At 37.3% G+C, this 19768-nt stretch overlaps 1 protein-coding gene across 4 annotated transcripts; it reads right to left on the reverse strand.

The window, feature by feature from the left end:
• Window positions 1-1777: 1777 nt before the first annotated feature.
• Window positions 1778-19756, reverse strand: pald1b (phosphatase domain containing paladin 1b). Of its 4 annotated transcripts, none has more exons than XM_081351156.1 (20): window positions 19074-19756; window positions 16410-16595; window positions 16104-16206; window positions 15763-15942; window positions 15342-15506; window positions 15065-15225; window positions 14470-14545; window positions 11841-11992; window positions 11600-11693; window positions 11296-11400; window positions 11077-11172; window positions 10831-10965; window positions 10286-10402; window positions 10015-10194; window positions 6298-6495; window positions 6087-6227; window positions 5845-5916; window positions 5509-5649; window positions 3765-3920; window positions 1778-3287 (listed from the first exon to the last, which is right to left on the reverse strand). In XM_081351156.1, exons 2-20 carry the CDS (start codon window positions 16580-16582, stop codon window positions 3138-3140), a joined length of 2595 nt encoding a protein of 864 aa, XP_081207282.1. In that variant the 5' UTR covers window positions 16583-16595; window positions 19074-19756; the 3' UTR covers window positions 1778-3137. The 4 variants fall into 4 exon arrangements, with proteins under 4 accessions (XP_081207282.1, XP_081207281.1, XP_081207280.1 ...); XM_081351155.1 differs by having other exon boundaries at window positions 18898-19756; XM_081351154.1 differs by lacking the exon at window positions 19074-19756 and adding an exon at window positions 16886-17415.
• Between the last annotated feature and the right edge of the window lie 12 nt (window positions 19757-19768).

Genomic DNA, 19768 nt, shown 5'->3' on the forward strand with positions numbered 1-19768 from the left:
TCAGAATTGCATGATGAAACTTGGACATATAGGAAAGAAAATAACTGATAATGAAATTACACATTCTTAATCATGACATTTCAGATGTCATGATGTTCAAATACATATTATCTTTTGTCACATTAATTGCCAATTACCATTTGACATTAGAGCACAACATTGCATTATGACTGAAAGCCTCTCTCAGTTGTAAATGGCCACAGAGCAGTTTTGGGGCATCAACAAACCTTAGTACTAATGAGAAGACTGTTGATCTGTTGAACTGCAGGACCTGCTCCACTGTCTAAAGGGATCATGCGAGCATGAGATCCATGTCAGCTGCAAGGTCTAAACCTACAAGAGAAGATCATTAAATCACTTTATTTTTTATATGGAGCAATGTTCTGTTTATGCATTTATTTACCAGATTCCTTTAATTAGAGGTTGCAGCATACAGTATTTGTACTTGTATTAATAGTGCTATAATATTACGATGAGCCTTCTAGGGGTTAGAATAAATTTAGGATCAAAGTGCTTCTCATTGTCGAACACGGATGAGGATCATTACTGTGCGAGTATAATCAGCATCTTAAAATCAAACCACATGCAGTTTTCAATTAGCTGACTATAGAAGAGTGAACATTTGAAGAAACCATTAATCTGATGAAATTCTCCCTCATTAGTTTCAATCTAAACACAATGGCATTTCCCAGGCAAAACAAAAAATGATCAACAGACTGCGACTGATCACACATTATTTCTTCTATATGTATATATACATAATACATATATATAAAATATCATTGACACATTTACATTTCTGAAATCAGTCTGTTCATTGCATCAGTTTGTGTGATTGAGAATTTAGGTAACTTGTTTTTCTGTATATAAACATGATTAATGTGCAATGCCCACATTATGCAAACTATCAAACAAAAATATATCTTCAGTTTATTATTTATTAAGGATTCAGTGACTAATGACTACAGTGATAGAAATGAATAAATAAATGGTTTTACTTAAAATGTCACATTACAAAAATGACTTGACTGTATGAAATATTTGCATTTTACTCAACAACATTTAAAAAACACTATTAATTTTTGAACAATTTAATTAAAATAAAGCAACTAACAATTTCACCTTGAGCAATATTTAAGCCATTTCAGTGAAAAGCGTTTTTCTTTTATGAGACGCTCTATTATTTCCAAACATTCTTATTAAAATGCATAAGATTAAATAATTACCTCTCCATCATCTTGCTGGTATGGCAGTGGTGGTAAAAATAAAATAAAAAGTCCTTTAGCATCATTCTGTTCAATGCTCCTGGCAACCCTGTCCTCATTATACAGTCTATTAAACCCGAATGCAACCTCAGCTCCATGTTGTTTCCTCATGCAATGAATTAACTCTGAATTCAGAGCTGAACATTTCGACTGTCAATATTCTCTATTATTATATGTGAAATGAAAGTACAGGACAGGTCACTGGAACGTATGAACAGCTAAACTCTAGATTGTGTCATGACGAAACATTGGGAAAACTAACAACTATGTTGCCCTAGAACAACAACATCATTTTGAGTAGTTTGATGACTATAAATGACAAGAACTGTCAATTAAAATCAGTTTGTTTTCATTTACAGCTACAATCGCACTGACTCATGAGTGGCAAGGTTCTTGTAGATTTGGAACAGTGATGTTGGCAGTATTTTATTACATAGACAGGATATATCTGAGAATATTTCACAACAGCTGTCACTGCCTCACATCCAAATATAAAAATGCATGGGGCTGATGTATTATTTAGCTAAGATGGAATTTGGAATATCAGCAAAAAAAGAATTCTTAAAATATCTTTATGCCAAAATAAAAAACTGAGGATTGAAGGAAGTAAAATAATCAAAGAATGAAGCAGACAAAGTTTTCAGTCCCCAACAGTGAAGCACTGGTCTCCTGACACATGCAGGGTTGTTTATAATCATGACATGAGACACAAAAATAAAAAGAGAATGCTGGGAGGACACTGCAGATGGTAAATTACAATATGTATGAGATACAGTTTCTCAAGCACATGGCTTTTCAGTCTTCACTGTTCCTGAGAGCCAAGCAGGGTTCATTTCGACTTGTCCACAATCCTTTGCACGCAGACATCAGCAATATGAGCTTGGAAATAAGGGAAAAGAAACAAGACGCGTTCTGTGCCTTAAAGACTATAGGAGTTGTTTCTCCCTGTACCTTCCTTTTGTGAAAGAAGAATTTTTAAATGAATCATAAGTTACTAACATTTATTTTTCTTGCAGGCTTGACATTTATATGCTTTTGAGACTAACACTTTTCTAACAGTTTAGTGGAAGTTGGAGGCTAGACGGTATGTCTAAATATAATGACCTGAGTAACAAGCTGAAGTAATCAAAAAAAAAAAAAAAAAAAGAAGACGAGAAGACGTCCAACGTTATTATTATTATTATTATTATTAATACATGGTATACTTGACTTTGATTGGTCAATAGCGTCATCCAGGTAATGGTCAGTTGGCCATTATTGCAAAATAAAACCGGTCGAAACTCAGAAAGTGTATTGGCCTAATTTGAAACAAATTTTAATAGTAACTTTTTTTTTTTAGACTGATATATGGTCGAGGGGCAGCAGGAGGAGGAAATAAATGACATCATGCTATTAAAAAAATAAAAAAGCTGCATGTGCTCTTTTCTTCCATATTAGCTCATTCAACTGAATGACATTACGAAATGATCCTTAATGGGCTATAATGGAGAAAAACCCTACTTTTATGTAATGATATAATGAAGCTAATTGTTCTATAAATATATATAAAAAGGGTAATTTAATAACCACATACTTTAATGCAAATATATCACTTAATCACTTAAATGTTTTATATAATGCGGTGTGCAAATGTACCTTTTAAAGGTCAGCATTATACATTTTATTCATACTCATATGTTGTTTATTTTAAGCTATCAGTCTTCTGTGTTTGTTGTCTTGTGTTTTTTAAGGGCAAAACATAACCCTGCAAAGCCAAAAATGTAAGATAACAGGATGCATTAAACCCCTTCTTGAATTAATGAGTCTGACAGAAATTGTAATAAAAAAAAAAACATTTATAAAATGTGAGTCAGTTCAACATTCTGTGCATTTCTAAATAAGTTCCCCTCGCATGGGAATAGACTGGACACTGTGTGGGAGCCAGCGGAAACGGAGCCTGGTCATCGGAGAGTCGTCAGGGTTCTCAAACTCAGAAAAGCCCAGATGGTTGAGGATGGTATAGATGCCAGCTCTAGCTGCCACCTGCAAACCAGCAAAACTCATGAATGCATTTCAAACACATTTAAACATTAAAAGGAGTAATAAATTATGCTATAGGTTCTTCATTGGGATCGATGGTTCCATGAAGTACCTTCAACATCCATTGAACCTTTCCATTGCACAAAACGAGCTAAGATAAGTCTCGTAGCTGTTCACTTGTTCTTAAAGGATGGCAGGATGATGGTAAAACACTTCTGAGGCCTTGACAGAATGCTTAATTTACTTCACAAATAAGAAAACACATATAGTGCTGCACAAGCTGAATCTACCTTAAGACCATAGGATTTTTTCTGTGTAAATCTGAGGAAAGATTGTTCAGAGGGCAAATAAGGTGATGATAACCTCTTGTGTAACTCAAGCTCAACTATATCTGTTAGAGCAGGGTTCGTCAAACTGCCGTCTAGAAACCAGCAAGTTGCTAGGTCTGTGAAGAAAGAAAGCAAGCGAGTCTGGCTTCACCTGGTACATCCACTGGCTGAAGGATCGCCTCCAGGAGTCTTTCTTCTCCAGATGGAGGTAGCAGTTAAACAGGATGAGATAAATGTAGCGCTCGAGGTACTGTAGGCTCCTTAACCGCAACCACTGAGCATCAGCCTCCGATTTAGCCATCTTAATCTGAGGAGGGAGAAATATCTATTGTTATTCCTCTTATTTGTGACAAAATCCTGACATACAGTAGTTTATCAATGAAGATTATCAGTTCAGTTATAATCTTCAATATCTGTTCAATTCGGTAAGTTTGTTTTGTGGGTGTTATAAAACAGCGTCTGAGATCTACACAAACGGGCTAAACAAGTGGTCACACCAGTGTTTAAAATTAGGTGCATATTGCTGAATTGACTGATAACCATATTCAACAACTTCTGCTCTAGAAAATTAGTTCCTTAGTAATCTATTGAATATAATCTCATGACATTTCCACTAGACTCATTTAAAATAGATAATAACAAACAGCCTCAAACAACCTTCAAATAAGGTTGAATAAGGTCGGTTAATGTTACATGTAAATGATTCACCCAGCAGAGAATTTATAAACTTTTTTCACCTTTTCTATGTTTTATCAGCAGAGAAAGTAAGGGAGATGACAGGAAAGGACAGGAGAAGGGGAGAGGAGAAAACAGGATTGGGGATTTGCGTCACCTGCATGAGCATCAAGGGACATCGTTTGACTTAGTAATTTAAATCAAGTCACTTTTGACCTGTTATCAAAAGTGCGCTACCTGCCAGGCCATGTCTGAGAGCAGTTGGAATATGTTTAAAGCCAAGTATCTTTCACAGTTGGTATAGTTTTCACTTCACCCTTTTCTTTTGACTTTAATATTCTACAATGGGTTCCAAGAGTCTAAGACCACTAGTAAAAAAAAAAAAAAAAAAACAGTTTCATTACAAATAAATGATTACTGATTAATTAAAAATGTACATGAATATAAATCCACAGGTTAAAGTTTTTAAAAAAAGCCCAGACTTTCAGCATGAGGTCTTCAGATTTTTGGCCAAAAACAGCTGCAAATTGACAAGAAATTCACACAATTTCACAGAATTAATCAAGAACTTCAGATGATGCATATCATTTAGAATAAGGCAGCGGTGCCTCTAAACTAGACTGTACATAAAATCTCTATAACAGGCCTTGCAGAAATGCGGTTCATGCAATGTACAATTGTTACATAACTGTCATTATGTAGGTGATCCAAATGAGTTGCATCAGTACATCAGGCCATATCTTTTTTTGAAAGCTCTCTGCTTATTTACGTCACTGTTTTCAAGGCCTTTGAGTAATTCAGCCTCAAATTAAACACATTCAGTGTGCTTTCGCCTAATGCATACTTTCAGATGCACTGCAATGGGCATTAATAATCTCTTTGGCTCTTTGAGTGCATCAGTAAAAATGAGAAAATTGTACCTCTATGAACTTCTCAAGGTACTATATGTTAGCTACAAAGACACGAGCTATGGAAGCAATCTATTATTCAACATGACATCTATAATTCACTTATTAACTACCTTTTTTACAGTCGACTTTTCATGTTGAAGATTATGCAAGCAAACACATAAAAAATAGTCCCACGAACCACATAGGAGATACAATAAAACTATTATATATAAATATAATATTAATTTATATAAATATATATATATATATATATATATATATATATATATATATATAAGGTATAAGATATATAAATATTAATCAATTTACCTGTCTGTAAGTGGATATGATGATTTCCCGTAAATGGAAATGCATTGGTGTCATTGTCTCACTAACAATATCTAGAGCAGCATCCACTTCTCTCTTCACACAATGGCCATCAGGTAACACCCTTACCACCTGCATCACCACCTGAACACATACACGTGGGTCAAACTTCATCATATAAATATATATCTACTGTATCATATCATTCAATTTGCATTTACAGATCACAGGTGGGTTTAAGTTTATGAATTATTCATTTAAAATGTTCAGATATTACAAAATGTTTGTTTTAAGGTTGGCAGTGGCAGCTGTTTAAAGATACATGACCTGAAATTGTACCTCAAACTCTCCTTTGGTGTACTTGGCGTCTGGAACACTTACAATCTCGTCTTCTTCACACTCAGGAAAGCCCTGCAGGAAACAGGGTGAGGTATATGAAACTGATTTGAGCTCAGTTCAGACATTTTTCATTCATCTAATCAGTGGAGGTGATGTGAGGTGAGGTGAATACCCTGGAGGTGAATACTTGAACTCTCGCTTCCTCTATCCACTTCAACAGCCGATAGCAGAAAATGACTTACATTAATGTGCCACAGGGTGAGAGTGGCAATGACCATAGCTGCAGTAGTTCGGTCTTTCCCATCATGGCAGTTGAAGATGAAAGCGCAGGTAGGGTCTTCAGCCAGACTACACTTCATGGCCTCCAACAACTGGTCAAAATCCTGAGAAAGAGCAACAGCATTTTAACTAAAGTGTCAGATCTATACCTTGCTTTATAGTGTACTGTCTTACCTCTTCTTTAGGTGCACAGCAGTCCGACAGGGGAATCCGGTGGTAGCTGAGACCTGGATGAATGCTCTTCTGATGGATGAAGAGCTCCTCTATGGTGTGACAACTCCTAAACATCCTCATCTGTTTATCCTGCTCTGTAATCACCTCCAGCCACTTCTCACACCTCAGGACATCCTGCTTCAGTACCAGCTCCATTTCCTGTAGAGACAGCCATTTACCATTGCTAAAACTTCTCAGGGTCTTAGATCACAGCAACAAATCTTGTAGGTGAAAATTTAAAAAAACATATCACATTTCAGACAAAGCTATTGTACATGTAAACAAAGAAAAAATATTTAACAAGACAGTATGAGGACCAAATATTTAATTACTTGTGTAATAAAATATGGCCTAAAATAAGACTGAGTAAATGTGGATAGGAGCAGGCTTCACTCAGTGTGTATACTTATCAACTTTAAGAGTGCTTGCCTAGGTAATTAGAATACATAAGGTGGGAGAGAGGCCGCACTATGCTTAAATATATTTTAATTTTTATTTGCACAGACGCGTTTCGGCGCGTGCCTTCTTCAGTGTGCGACAAAGTAACAATGTAGCCAATCTTACATGCCCACACCCATTATCACACCCATATTAACACAAACCAATAATGTTAAAGTGATATGCAGTCAGTAATGTCACTAATGTTTCAAACAGTCCATTGACAAAAGACAACGATTGTTATACATATTAAAAAATGGGGGGAGACCGTGAGAACCGCCTCCTGCAGCGAGAGCCTTGGTATATTTTTTACTTAAATACATGTATCCTGAATGGGATGAATGAAGATCTGTCACTAAGTTGTTTCTTATAAATGGAACACACAAATGTGCATTGTAAGTTAAATTTTTTAATATGTATAACAATCGTTGTCTTTTGTCAATGGACCGTTTGAAACATTAGTGACATTATTGACTGCATATCACTTTAACATTATTGGTTTGTGTTTATATAGGTGTGGGCATATAAGATTGGTTACATTGTTACTTTGTTGCACACTGAAGAAGGCACGCGCCGAAACGTGTCTAAAATAAGACTGTCAATGAGCCACAATGTGTACACTGTGAGTATCTTCTCAAATTAAACCCCAATCATTTTGCACACGAAAGTATTCAATGTTAATAAGGCATAATAACACTTTTTTTAATTGATTGAGTGACTCACCTACTCGTGTAAATGCTTACACCAGTAGGTAGCAACAAGTATCCTTTTGTGTGTCATCACTTTTGATTTAGATTTAAAACGTTGGGGTCAGAAAGACTTTATTTTGAAAGAATTTAATACTTTTAGTAAGCAAGTATGAATTACATAGATCAAAAGTGACAGTAAAGAAATTCATAATGATTTCTATTTCAAATTATGTTTCTTTGAACTTTTTATTCAATAAAAAATTATGAAAAACAAACTAAGCAGCATAACTGTTTTCAACATTGATCATAATAAATGTTGCTTGAGCACCAAATCAGCATATTAGAATGATTTCTGAAGGATCATGTGACACTGAAGACTGGACTAATGATGCTGAAAATTCAGCTTCACCATCACAGGAATAAATTACATGTTAAAATATTAAAATTAAAAGGTCTGTTTTATTCTATTTAATGTATGATCAGTGCTGATTTAAAAGGCTTACTTGATGAATTGCCATCACAGGAATACATTACATTTTAAAATATATTAAAACATAAAATAATTATTTAAATAGTAATAATACTTTACTGTTTTTATTGTATTTTTGATCAAATAAATGCAGCCTTGCTGAGCATAAGATACATCTTTTAAAAACATTTAAAAAATCTTACCAACCCCAAACTTTTGAACAGTAGTGTATATCTATAGGCGTAACATGTTACAAATCTTTTTGGTGAACCGATTCAAGTCACTTGGATGAATCAGAATCCCCACCACTATACATTTTAAACACACATGATTTGTTGTTGCAAGCTTTAGCAGGTTTAGCCCCTGTATACATACTGCACATTGTATTGAACTGTAAATTGTACTGTGTTGTATTCAGGGCTTGACATTAACACCCGCCAACCCGCCAAATGCGGGTGGATTTTGCTCGTGGCGGGTAACACAGTCACTCCAACTAGCCACTTTGGCGGGTTGAATAATTGTAGTCTTTTCAAAAGGCATCTGAAATAAGTGTGACACTACGACACTACAACACTACAACTCCCGTGAGTATTAGGGCTGTCAACGAATATTCTAAATTCGAATACTTTAAAAAAAAAAGAATTTCGAAGGTGAAAATGAATATTCGAATGTGGAAAACGCCCGCGGTAGCAGAGGCGCGGCTGTCTGCTTTGCGAGTGGGCGCGCTGCCTGGGGGATCAGGGACAGGTAACAGGAAGAAGCGTTGACACATTAAACAGAAACATTACTAAAGTGTAGGCTACTGTACTGACTGAATAGATATTGCATGAATAAGGTACGTTAGATACAGCAGTTTCATGCACTGCAGGCTTCTACTGGTTTGATTATTTACCGTTTCATGTCAAGGAAAAGTTCCATGTTTACCACAGCACAGCTCGCTCGGAGCGTTCAATGTAGGTTCTATATACTGTGAAACTTCAATTAATGTTAATAATATTTGTTTCAATCACTGAATAAAGCCTGCGACCTTTAAGTCGCGACCTTAAATTGCTAGCACAAAACTCTTGATCAGCACTCAACATTTGCTTATTGTTGTTTATCCTTTAAACCGTTATGTGCAGAGAGCGTGACGCCTCATTCGCGCCGCAAGACCTCCAGACGCACATAAACGCGTCTTTACATTGAAATCACTCGCGCCTGACGCGCTATTCGTGTCCGGCGTGAACGCAGCAGGATGAGGGCGAGCGAGAGAAAGTTGATTTACTTTTTTGTGTGTAGGTAATACGTTGTCAAATATGTTTAAACTTAAATAAACTACCTATACAAGTAGTTATGTCTCTTTCTATTAATTTGTCCTGTTATTGACGTAAGCGCGCGTCATTGACAAAATGCGCAACCAGATGTTCGAATAGTTCGAATAGGCAATAGGCTTGGCTATGTGTTTAGCCTATTGCCCACTAATGTGTGGTTTTTTTTTAGAGGGAATATTCGAACGTCATTTTTGAGCAATTTTGACAGCCCTAATGAGTATTACATGCACACAGTGTTGCCTTGCGCGCTAGTGACCGACAACACAGAAACGAAGAGACAGCTAGCTGCCCTGCTGGAGTTAGTCGTATGCCGGTGTGGAGCTATGTGGCGACATATAATAGGCCTACATAATACATGGTTTTATTTTAAAAAAGGAGCTTTACACACAACCTTATCAGAGCTAATGATAATGACCTGTATTGTTATATATTTATGTAGTCTTGATTTGGGTGTGTACAGTGGTTTTACATTTAAAAGGGTTGCAAATCTAGTTCAAGTAAATTTTAGCACGCCATAGTCAACTTTTATCAGGTAATTTCACAACAACAAAAATGTGGCTAGTAAAAATGCTGTGTGGCTAGTAACTTTGGAAAACCACTAGCCACATTGGCTAGTGAGCAAAAAAGTTAATGTCAAGCCCTGGTTGTATTACCTACAACAACTTTGTCCATTCCAGTCATATAAAGCCACAGAAATAAAGACTATCCTCTTTAATTCCATTTAATAATACATACTACTACTACTACAGATCTCCCCTGAGCAGAAACGCACCTGGAGCTGCCGCGGATGTTGAACACAGACGGGAATAGGCTGTTCCAGACAGTCTGGCTCTCGTGGGGTGAACATTAGTCCATTTGCCTCCAGCGCAAGCTCCTCCTGCAGATTCAGCCAGAGAATTGTGGAGTGCCCTCGCCTCTGGTCTGTCAGGTAGGACATCACAACAGCAAGAGCCTGAAATGGGCACAAACAAGCTTTGATTATTGTACAGACAGATGCCATTTAGAAGACCGAGCAGCTGAAATGAGCTTCAGAAAGGATTTACCTCAGAGTTTGGCTGGCCCATTCCATACAGGGCCATTTTTGAAACACGTCTGAAATTGGCCACTTTCATCTCCTTGGCTGTACTGAGCAGATCCGTTGCTAAAAACTCACTGGACACCTTTTAAAAAAAGTTATTATGTGCATAAGTGCATGCCTATGTTTTAGGAGAATCTGCTGTGCTAGGAGAAGGAGGTCACAGTTCGCATCTGATAAGACCCGGGCTAGAAAATCTCATGATAATGAGATTCAGTCTAGGCTTTTAGAAAGACTGACATATCAGATCAACTCAAGCAAGAAAAAACTATAACATTATGCAAGTGAACAAACTCTAGTTAAACTATGAACATTTTATCTGTTATAATATTTAATCTATGTCATCACCACAGACACAGAACATTCCCCTAACATTAGTGTATGTTTCCCCTTCGGTTATGTTTTAGGGAAACCACTTCCTAACATTCAAGGAACTTTATTTTTTAAGGTTTAGGCTTTCTATAACCATAAACTAATGTTCTGGGAACCAAAAATCGTTGGTTGAGCCCTTACCAGAACTCGAATCCCATTGGTTATAAGGTTTGCTGGTGCTGAGAGTTCTGAGGTGTCCATGCTGGCCAGAAGTCTGTAGATCCAAGCGTTCATACACATCCACTGACTGAAGCTCTGGGGAAACGCCTGTGGATACTACAGAGATGGAAAAAGACAGCTGATAATGCAGAGATTATTCAAATTATGGCATATTCTGGCAGACATTACTGCTTTTAAATATGATATGTCGAATTTAGTTAGCAATACCTGATCATGAAGATACGCATTGAACACTAGTAGGTACACATAGCGCTCGAGACTCTGCAGGGTTCTTTGCAGGAAATAGCCTTTTGTGCTGCTTCCCTGAAAACAAAAAAGTGTGAATGACACAAATATGTGACCATTTAACACTTTCATTTTTACATTAAAGCAAGTTTAATAGCAGTTAAACAAAACAGACACATTAATGTTTTAGTCGATACTCACTTGAAACTGGAAGTTTTTTCCAATGCCTTCCAGCTTTAGTTTGTTTTCATACACAGCATCTTTTATGTTATGCATCTCTGAACACATAGCAATAGCATCATCAACCTATGGTGTATACATAAAAAAGCACTTAATATGATTTACATAAAACCATTCATTAAATCCTAAAGTGGTATGTTTTGTAAGAAGTAAAAGGCTTGGTTTCTGTTTACTTCTATTACTTTTGCAAATGAATACACCCTTGAAAGCAATTGGACCACTTCATGAACCATGAGTTATACAAACATCATTAATACGCTCTAACCTCATCAAGGAGTTGTTGACCTTTAGGTAGGCGACTGATTAGCAACTGAATCACTTGGAAATCCAATTTGTGTTCACTCTTCTGTATTTCCTGCCTGTGAAAGAAATGGAGACTAAGTAGAACTAAAACAGAGAAATGACTTTAAAACAATTTAATTGCAGAAAAGTGGTATTAGTTCATAAGTAATTCTCTTCTTTGGTAAACAGTAAATGAAACGGCACTAACAGTTTACTATAGGTACCTGGGGCTCTTTGATGCCCCCTGCAGGTGATGTAAGACTAAGGCTCCCAGAATTAAGCCAAGATTGGTGCGTCCCACCCCCACCTGGCAGCTGAAGAGCAGTGCAGGCAGAGGTCTGGAGCTGTCCCGCATCACAGAGAGGTTTGGGTTCTCCTGGAGGGCACAAAGGTGGGTGAAGAACATTGGCCAAACTAAAATACAAGTCAATAGCATAAAACTATGTCATTCATACCACAAATACATAACATGTGACCCTGGACCACAAAACCAGTCACATGGGTAAATTTTCTGAAATTGAGATTTATACAGCATATGAAAGCTGAATAAATAAGCTTTCCATTGATGTATGGTTTGTTAGGATAGGGCAATAGGTCAATATTTGGCTGAGATACAACTATTTGAAAATCTGGAATCTGGGGGTGCAAAAAAGTTGTCCATTTATGTTCGTGATTGTGCTGCATTCACTGATGTGTGCATACATCAATGGAAAGCTTATTTTTAGTTGTGTACTTACATTATCCCGACTGTTTCCAACAACTTTCAAACCAGGAGAAATTTTAATTTAATTTTTAGACACGGCACGTTTCTTTATTTCCGTTTTGTCGCAGTCAATGGCATCATATCCGCGTTGTCCCTGGTTTCCGCCTATGATTTCCGCTCGTACTGCCATGGTAACCAGAGCTATGAGCAGAGCCCTCTGATTAACCAAAGCGACAGACGCAGACAACTGTGGAGTTCGCAATGTCTATTTGCACGCTGTTGTTGTTTCGTTCAAACATTATGGACCATGGCAAGCAGACTTTGGATAAAAAAGGAGAACTAAAACGAGAATCAATATCAGCGCTGTGTTTTCGAGATGCCTAGAGCTCCCATAGTCAGTATATAAACGAGAGCTCCACGTCCGAGACTTCGACCACTCCTACATGTACTTTATTAAACAGGTGAGCACATTTACATAAAACTAATCAATGTTATATAACGTTAGTTCAACAATGATAAAATGTTAGAATATGATCTGTATGTTATTCTAATGTTGATCTAGCTTACTGCTAGTCTCATACAGACAAACTAACACATACTTTTCAACACATTCAAATGCAGTTTAGTGTGCTAGTGTAATGTTAGACCAGGTGAAACGTTTAATTTGTCTAATAAACTGGCCTGTGAGTTGTAATTCTGTATGTAGTTCGGTAGAATGAAATGTCCATATTCCTTTTATATCCGCGGGAGCTCACGTCGCGTGTGGAGCTGATAGCTGTCTCTTAGCAATCCCGAACTGCTTCATATCACAGTCATGATAAAAGCATCGATGTATTCAGTCATCCATAAACATTATTAGATCGGCCGGCTTGACGTTGACGATAACATCCATAATTCTTAGCATGTGTTGCGTCATCAAACTACGCCTTTGTTATTGTAAAGAGGTTAGCGACCCCTAGTGGCGAAAAATTCCATACTGTACGTTTAATATCCTAATGTTTTTTGGCATTAAAGAAAAATCGATAATTTTGACCCATACAATGTATTGTTGGCTATTGCCACAAATAAACCTGTGCGACTTGTGACTGGTTTTGTGATCCAGGCCACATATATTGTATTTGTGATATGAATGACATAGTTTTATATTTCACAGACAGGGCTAAGATTAAGCCAGAATTAGGCCTTAGTTGAATTAAGACATTTAAAGTCCGCGTGAACCGGAAGTTGCAAACGACTTTTCTCCAGTGTTGTGACGCATTTCCCAGTGAAACGGAATATTGAACAGAGGGCAGAATTTTACTCTAGCGCTCCTCCTCTCCATCTCTGCTCATAACAGACTAACGGTTTGAGGGGAGTGGTTAAGCGTTGCCCAAACCAATTCCTCAAACCTACGTCATCAGAGAAGGTCCTCCAATGCAGAGGGGAGGGGCATTTTCAGATTTTGATTAAAGATTACGAAGCCAAAACATTTTTTTGTGTGGATTGACTTGCATGGATGAATTGTTCACCACAAACCGATCAATTTAGGCAAACAAAGTAAATATGGTCAATTTTGATTTCATGTGGACTTTAAGTAGCCTGTATAAATGTGCCTTAGAAAAAAAAACTTACTGGAGTTCTTCTTGAGACAAAACAATGGACCTGTCATGGTTTAAGATATGTCATTGCAAGCTGCTTTCAGTTAAAACAGCTCAAACATGCATTTTAGTTTGGGACTAGGCTTAGGCCTTGTCTGTGAAACCGGGCAAATAAGTTACAATTCTGTATACATTTCTGTAACCTCAAAAGAGAATACATATTCATTCTTGGCTGTGTCAGTCCAACTCTGATAAAAGGAACATAAAATTAAGATGGAAAAGATGGAAAAATCTTGCCATTTCCTGATCATGAGCGGATACCTGAAGACATTTTTCATGGTGTTAAGTTAACATTTATAACTTTTGTCAGCGTTTATATGGTTTTCGAAGATTGATGATTGGTTACAGTGAAATATAAATAAAGTTTGCTGGCTATTGCTGGGTTCTTGGGATGAATTATTGGTTCAGTGACACAAATCATCAGATATAAATAAACCAGAGCTCACATGGAGTTATTTTAAACTTAGAAAGAAGAGGGAGAAAAAGGATATATAATATTCATAGAGGTCTTACCCTGAGTATATTAACAAAGGAATCAAATGTCTCCTCCAGCGGTGCTCCTTCCATGGGAAGCGGTAATCTGTAATATCTAAATTCATAAAAATGTATAATCAAACAGTACATAGAATTAAAAAAATCTAAAAGGTAAGATTCATTTTTATTCATATATACATGCCATCATCGTTTATTTTTTATACTTTTCAAATGCCTTTTGTGTACAGTATTTTTCAAAGGTTTGCAGTCAATAAGATAATTTATTTCAAATAAAAATTTAAATAATTCATCAGTGAATCCTGAAATCAAATGTATCATGATTTTCACAAAAGCACAACTGTATTCAAAATAGTAATAATTGAATAATAAGAAGTTTCTTCATGTGACACTGAAGACCGTAATAATGTCTGCTGAAAATTCAGCTTTACCATCACAGGTATAAATTACATTTTAAATATTTTAAAATAATATTTCACAAAATTAAGTTTTTTGATCAAATAAACACAGCCTTGGTGAGCGTCAGAGACGTCTTTAAAAAACATTTAAAATCTTAGCGAGCCAAACCTTTAAAAGTTTGAACACATTTATTGTGTAATAAAATATGAGGAAATACCTGTGTAACAGTTGACTGAAAAGTGGTCTTTTGTAGACCTCCTCAGTGACATGAATGTCCTCCTCTGACATAATCTGAACATGCTGAGGTTCATCTTTAAAATGCTCGACGTCATTATAGACATAGAACATGTTTTCACTTAGCTTGGCAAAGTCACACAACTGGAGAAAATATCAGAGAATTAAAAACTGACATGGAACAGACACTATGACACATTTCGCCATAAAAGGATTGCAGTCAATCCTCCTCACACAACTAGTTCTGCTCTATAACTGACCTCTTTTCGGATGGAGAGCTCTATTTGCTCTGCACTGAGCTCTCTGTCCAGGTCATGCAGGTTCTCGTGGAGGTTTTCTCTACTTCTGGGAGTGTACGGAATAAAGTCTCCATCTGAGCGGAAGAACACCACTGGCTCCTCCCTCACGCAGATGAAAATCACCTCCTGTTCACATATTTTGCGAGATAAACAACATTTCATCTGAGATCGTTATTTGAAGGCCTATTTGCTGAACATATGGTAGTCAAGTTTGGGAGTCGGGACAGAACAAAATCACCATTTTATAGGGGAATACAGACATTTGATGTAGGTTTATGCTACTTAATAGCTAACAAATATAATGGTTCTTACAGCAAAAAACACTTTGGGACCCTAAAGTGTACTGTATCCGTGCCTCCTACTCAAAGGACCACTCACTGACCTCACAGCCGTCAATCTGCAGTCTCTGGAGGACCTGTTTGAAACCATTCAGGCTAGGTTGGCCCATTCCAAAAAGGGGGTAGTTTCCCTTGACCTTGCGGAAGTTGGGGGCCCCGTGGCTTTTTGTAGTATTTAAGACATCAGCTCTATTGTATACATCCTGTATCATAAAAAACTCCCCCTGGAAAACATAAAAGCAAGTCATAAAACATATTTCATCGTAAACGACAAGGAATTTCCATGCACTGATCTACATCTCCTGGTCATTACTGCATTGTGGCTTGAGGCTTTTCAAACATAAGCATTAAATATTTAGTTTAAATCTCAAAAAGACAAACATACCAACACTAGGTAGTGCTCAGGCAGCAGGTCAGATATCCTTCCCATCGAGTAGTTGGAAGATTGGATCTTGTCATGAATCTGAAACTCTTCCCTGCAGTTATTTCTGTATAGAGACAAAACTCAACGTTTTTGAAAAGGCATACAACTGATAATACATGTTGGTCTTATCCTTTAATTCAAAGTGAAGTTGTTGAGGACATCCACAACTGTTTTCACTCAAAGAGTAACACACAGGCGTGACATTTTGTGCATAAGTGGGCACTTACGGACAGTTTTAAAAAGCATCACGTTGCACTTGTCACTTACGTGATGACAACAGGGGCCACCTTGTTTGTGATGATGGACTTAGCCTTGCTGTTGCGAATGTTCACCGACAGTAGTGAGCGCCTGTGCTCGGCCATGCTGTTCCCTTGGTGATCAGCCTGGTGTGTAGGTGCAAACGGAGCAGCCTGGGAAGTTGCACTGGCGCTCGTACCCATAATCTGCACAGAGCTGGAATGAGGATTTATACTGTGACTAACATAAAGTAAACAGGCAGACATGTTAGTCATTTTACATGGGGTTATTTCTAACATTGGCACATTTTAAAGGGCCAGATGCACTTTGTGCAGTGAGACCATAACGATCCAATGTCCACAACAAAAAAACCCTAATAAAACACATTATTGAAGCTTTAGAATCTCTTTGAATATATTCCACACACCTAAAAGTAAGTCAGACTATTAAATTGCATGTGCACAGCATCTCTGTCATGTTATTTGATTGTTAAAGGAATGGCTTACGGTCTCACAGCTGTGCCGCGTGTGTTCACATCCTTTGGTTTTTGCATCTTATTTTTCAGCAAGGGTTCAGGTCTCTCTTTAAGTGTAAATCCCGCAAAACAAACTCAGTTTCTTGTTGCTATCAGAATATCAGCATAAACTTTTGTTTCAAAACAAACCACCACTGAAGTTTTGCTAGTGTCTTTCTTCTCTTTCTCGCTCAGTGCTTCTCTGGTTCTCTTCTCACAGTGACAGGGTAACAGTTCCAACCCTTTTGGGGGCCACTGAGAAATACAGTACATCTGGCAACCAGACGACAGTGTGGGCGGCTCCAGACATGCACTGGGACAGCCCATTCAAAGGCCATGACGGAGACATTACAGAAAGCCAAAAGTGAGAAGAGAGTGCCAGATCAAACATGTCTGATGCCTTTGCATCTACTGAAATCAATTGAACGTGTTTGATGTCAGTCATGAAGCAAAACGAATATCCTCCATGGATTTCAGCGATAATGCAGTTAATTAAACAAATCCTGTTTTCCCCCTCTACTCCTTCATAAGATCAAGTTTGTGCCAGAGAGATATCACTGGGAAATTTATGATAGTTCTGTGAATGTCATTAGGACATTCCTGCTTAATGTTTATATAACTGGCTGGTCTATTGAATGTTTGGGATACTGAGTCGCTGGCACCAAGAGCAGGGCTTGATTTAAATTCCAGTTGTGCCCGAGTATCACGGTCACAGAACAAAAAACAACAACAACAAAAAAAATCTCTAAATATGGATGGGAAAGGCCCCGGGATGAATTTGTACAAGGCTGCACAGATCAGTGCAGATATTCACTGAGTGGGAGTGACTAGTGATTGGCACATCCCTCAGTCACGCTGAGAAACGAGGAGCTTGAAAACGACAACATTTGTTCATTTAAGCTTTCAATCCACATCACATTCTGAATTTGAAAATACTGAAACAATGCAGGTACAAACATTAAAGGGATAGTTCACCCAAAAATGAAAATTGTTATCATTTACTCATCCTCAACTCAAGTTGTTCCAAAACTGTATGAATTTATTTCTTCAGCTTTACACAAACGAAGATGTTTTGAAGAATGCCAGTAACCAAACAGCTGATGGGCCCCATTGACTGTCTGGTTACCAAATACCTTGAATTCTTTAAAATATCTTCTTTTGAGTTTGGCATAAGAAAGAACTTCATAGGCTACAGTTTTGGAACATCTTGAGGGTAAGTAAATGGTGACAGAATTTTCATTTTTGGGTGAACTCGCCCTTTAAGAGGCTGTGTAATAATTAGACACTGTAACAATAAAAGGTTTTATAATCCAGGCGAGTCAAGGGACCCAAAAAACAATATATTGAACCAATGCTTAGTAACCTTCGATAATAACAATAACAATCTTTCATTTAATTAGGCTAACTAAGAGTTAACTTATCGTATATTTTTCAATTCACTACCTTTACAAAGTATTGCCACTACGGCGAGAGATTAGTTTGTTTAGGCCTACTGATATATTAAAGCTTTTTTTTTTTTTTGCGGCAACTGTAAATATGATGTCTTCATTTGTTTCTTTTTAGCCCTAAATAAAATAAACTATAGAAAATGTGGAAATAAAGAATATTTAGGTATTTTATTTGTTCACTTTTTCTGCATGCTACATCGATACGCCAGTAGATGGCGAGAAGTGACAAGGTGAGTCATGCATGGAATGATTCACTCAACCGATTCGTTCAAAACACCGATTCATTCAGGCACGCCAATATTCATCTTCTGTGGCTTCGTTTGCAGTTATTGTCGTTGTTCGTTTCGGAGGAAGTATATAGTATATATACCAATATAGTGTCTAAAATGTTTATTCAACTGTAAAAACAATGTCCCACTCACTAGATATCTTTGTTTAACAATGTTCTGAAAGTTTATTCGACTCAAAAAGACAATTATACACTTAACAGAGCAACTGTCCAGAAGCCAAGACAAGGTAATAGGGACAGTAAAAATATCATAAAAAGTTTCCTCACCTGGCTACCCGTTTTCTCAGACACCTGTCAGTATTTGACAGAGACAATTTGCCTAAATGAAGAAGACCAAGTCCATGTCACACTCATCTTGAGTCCTGTCAATTAATGCCCCTCACAGGTCCAAATACATGCAAGTCATAGGTGTGATTCCAGCAGAGCGAGTCTCAACATCTTACAGCAGTGCGGATGAATAACTCAGGGGGAGGAAAGAACGGCCACCTCCTTCAGCCGCCTCTTTCACTGGCAATACATGTTATGGGAGAGGAGGATGGTGGGTGGATTCTCGTCTTTTCACCAGTCAGCACAGCTCCATCTCCCAGCAACGGTGCTTCACACATGCCTGAAATGCAGAAAAGCCTGAGGTTTGGGGGACATAGTATGCTTATACTGATAAACATAATCAGTACAATTTCAACAAAATTCAGGATTAGCCAAACTTGGGGTTTTTTTGTAAACAGTGTTGCCTATGTATTCAGTATGTAAATTAAGAAGTGCACAAAGTTTGCAGGAAAAGCATCTAGCCAAGTTCTTATTTCCCTGACTGACACTAATGTCTTTCATAGCATTGAAAACAGCCTCTGCTTAAACTGCTGGTGTGGAGTGGACACATTGTGTTGCCACGAGTTTCCAAGCAACCAAGCTCTCTTCACATGAGGCATTCATGTAAGGGCTTCTAGCTAGAGACAAGAAAAAACGTTGAAAACTCCCTTTAGTGTAAACAGTTTAGCACTTACAAAGCTAGGCTATTCGTAAAAAGCCATGAAGATATGGTGATAATGACAATTACTGTGGTTATTATACTTAGAAAACATTCCCACTCACGACTAACTTAAAGAGGACCAGAATCTTTTTTCTTTCTTTTCTCGATTTT

This window comes from Scardinius erythrophthalmus, assembly GCF_964197995.2.
Source record: "Scardinius erythrophthalmus genome assembly, chromosome: 21".
Lineage (NCBI taxonomy): Eukaryota > Metazoa > Chordata > Actinopteri > Cypriniformes > Leuciscidae > Scardinius > Scardinius erythrophthalmus.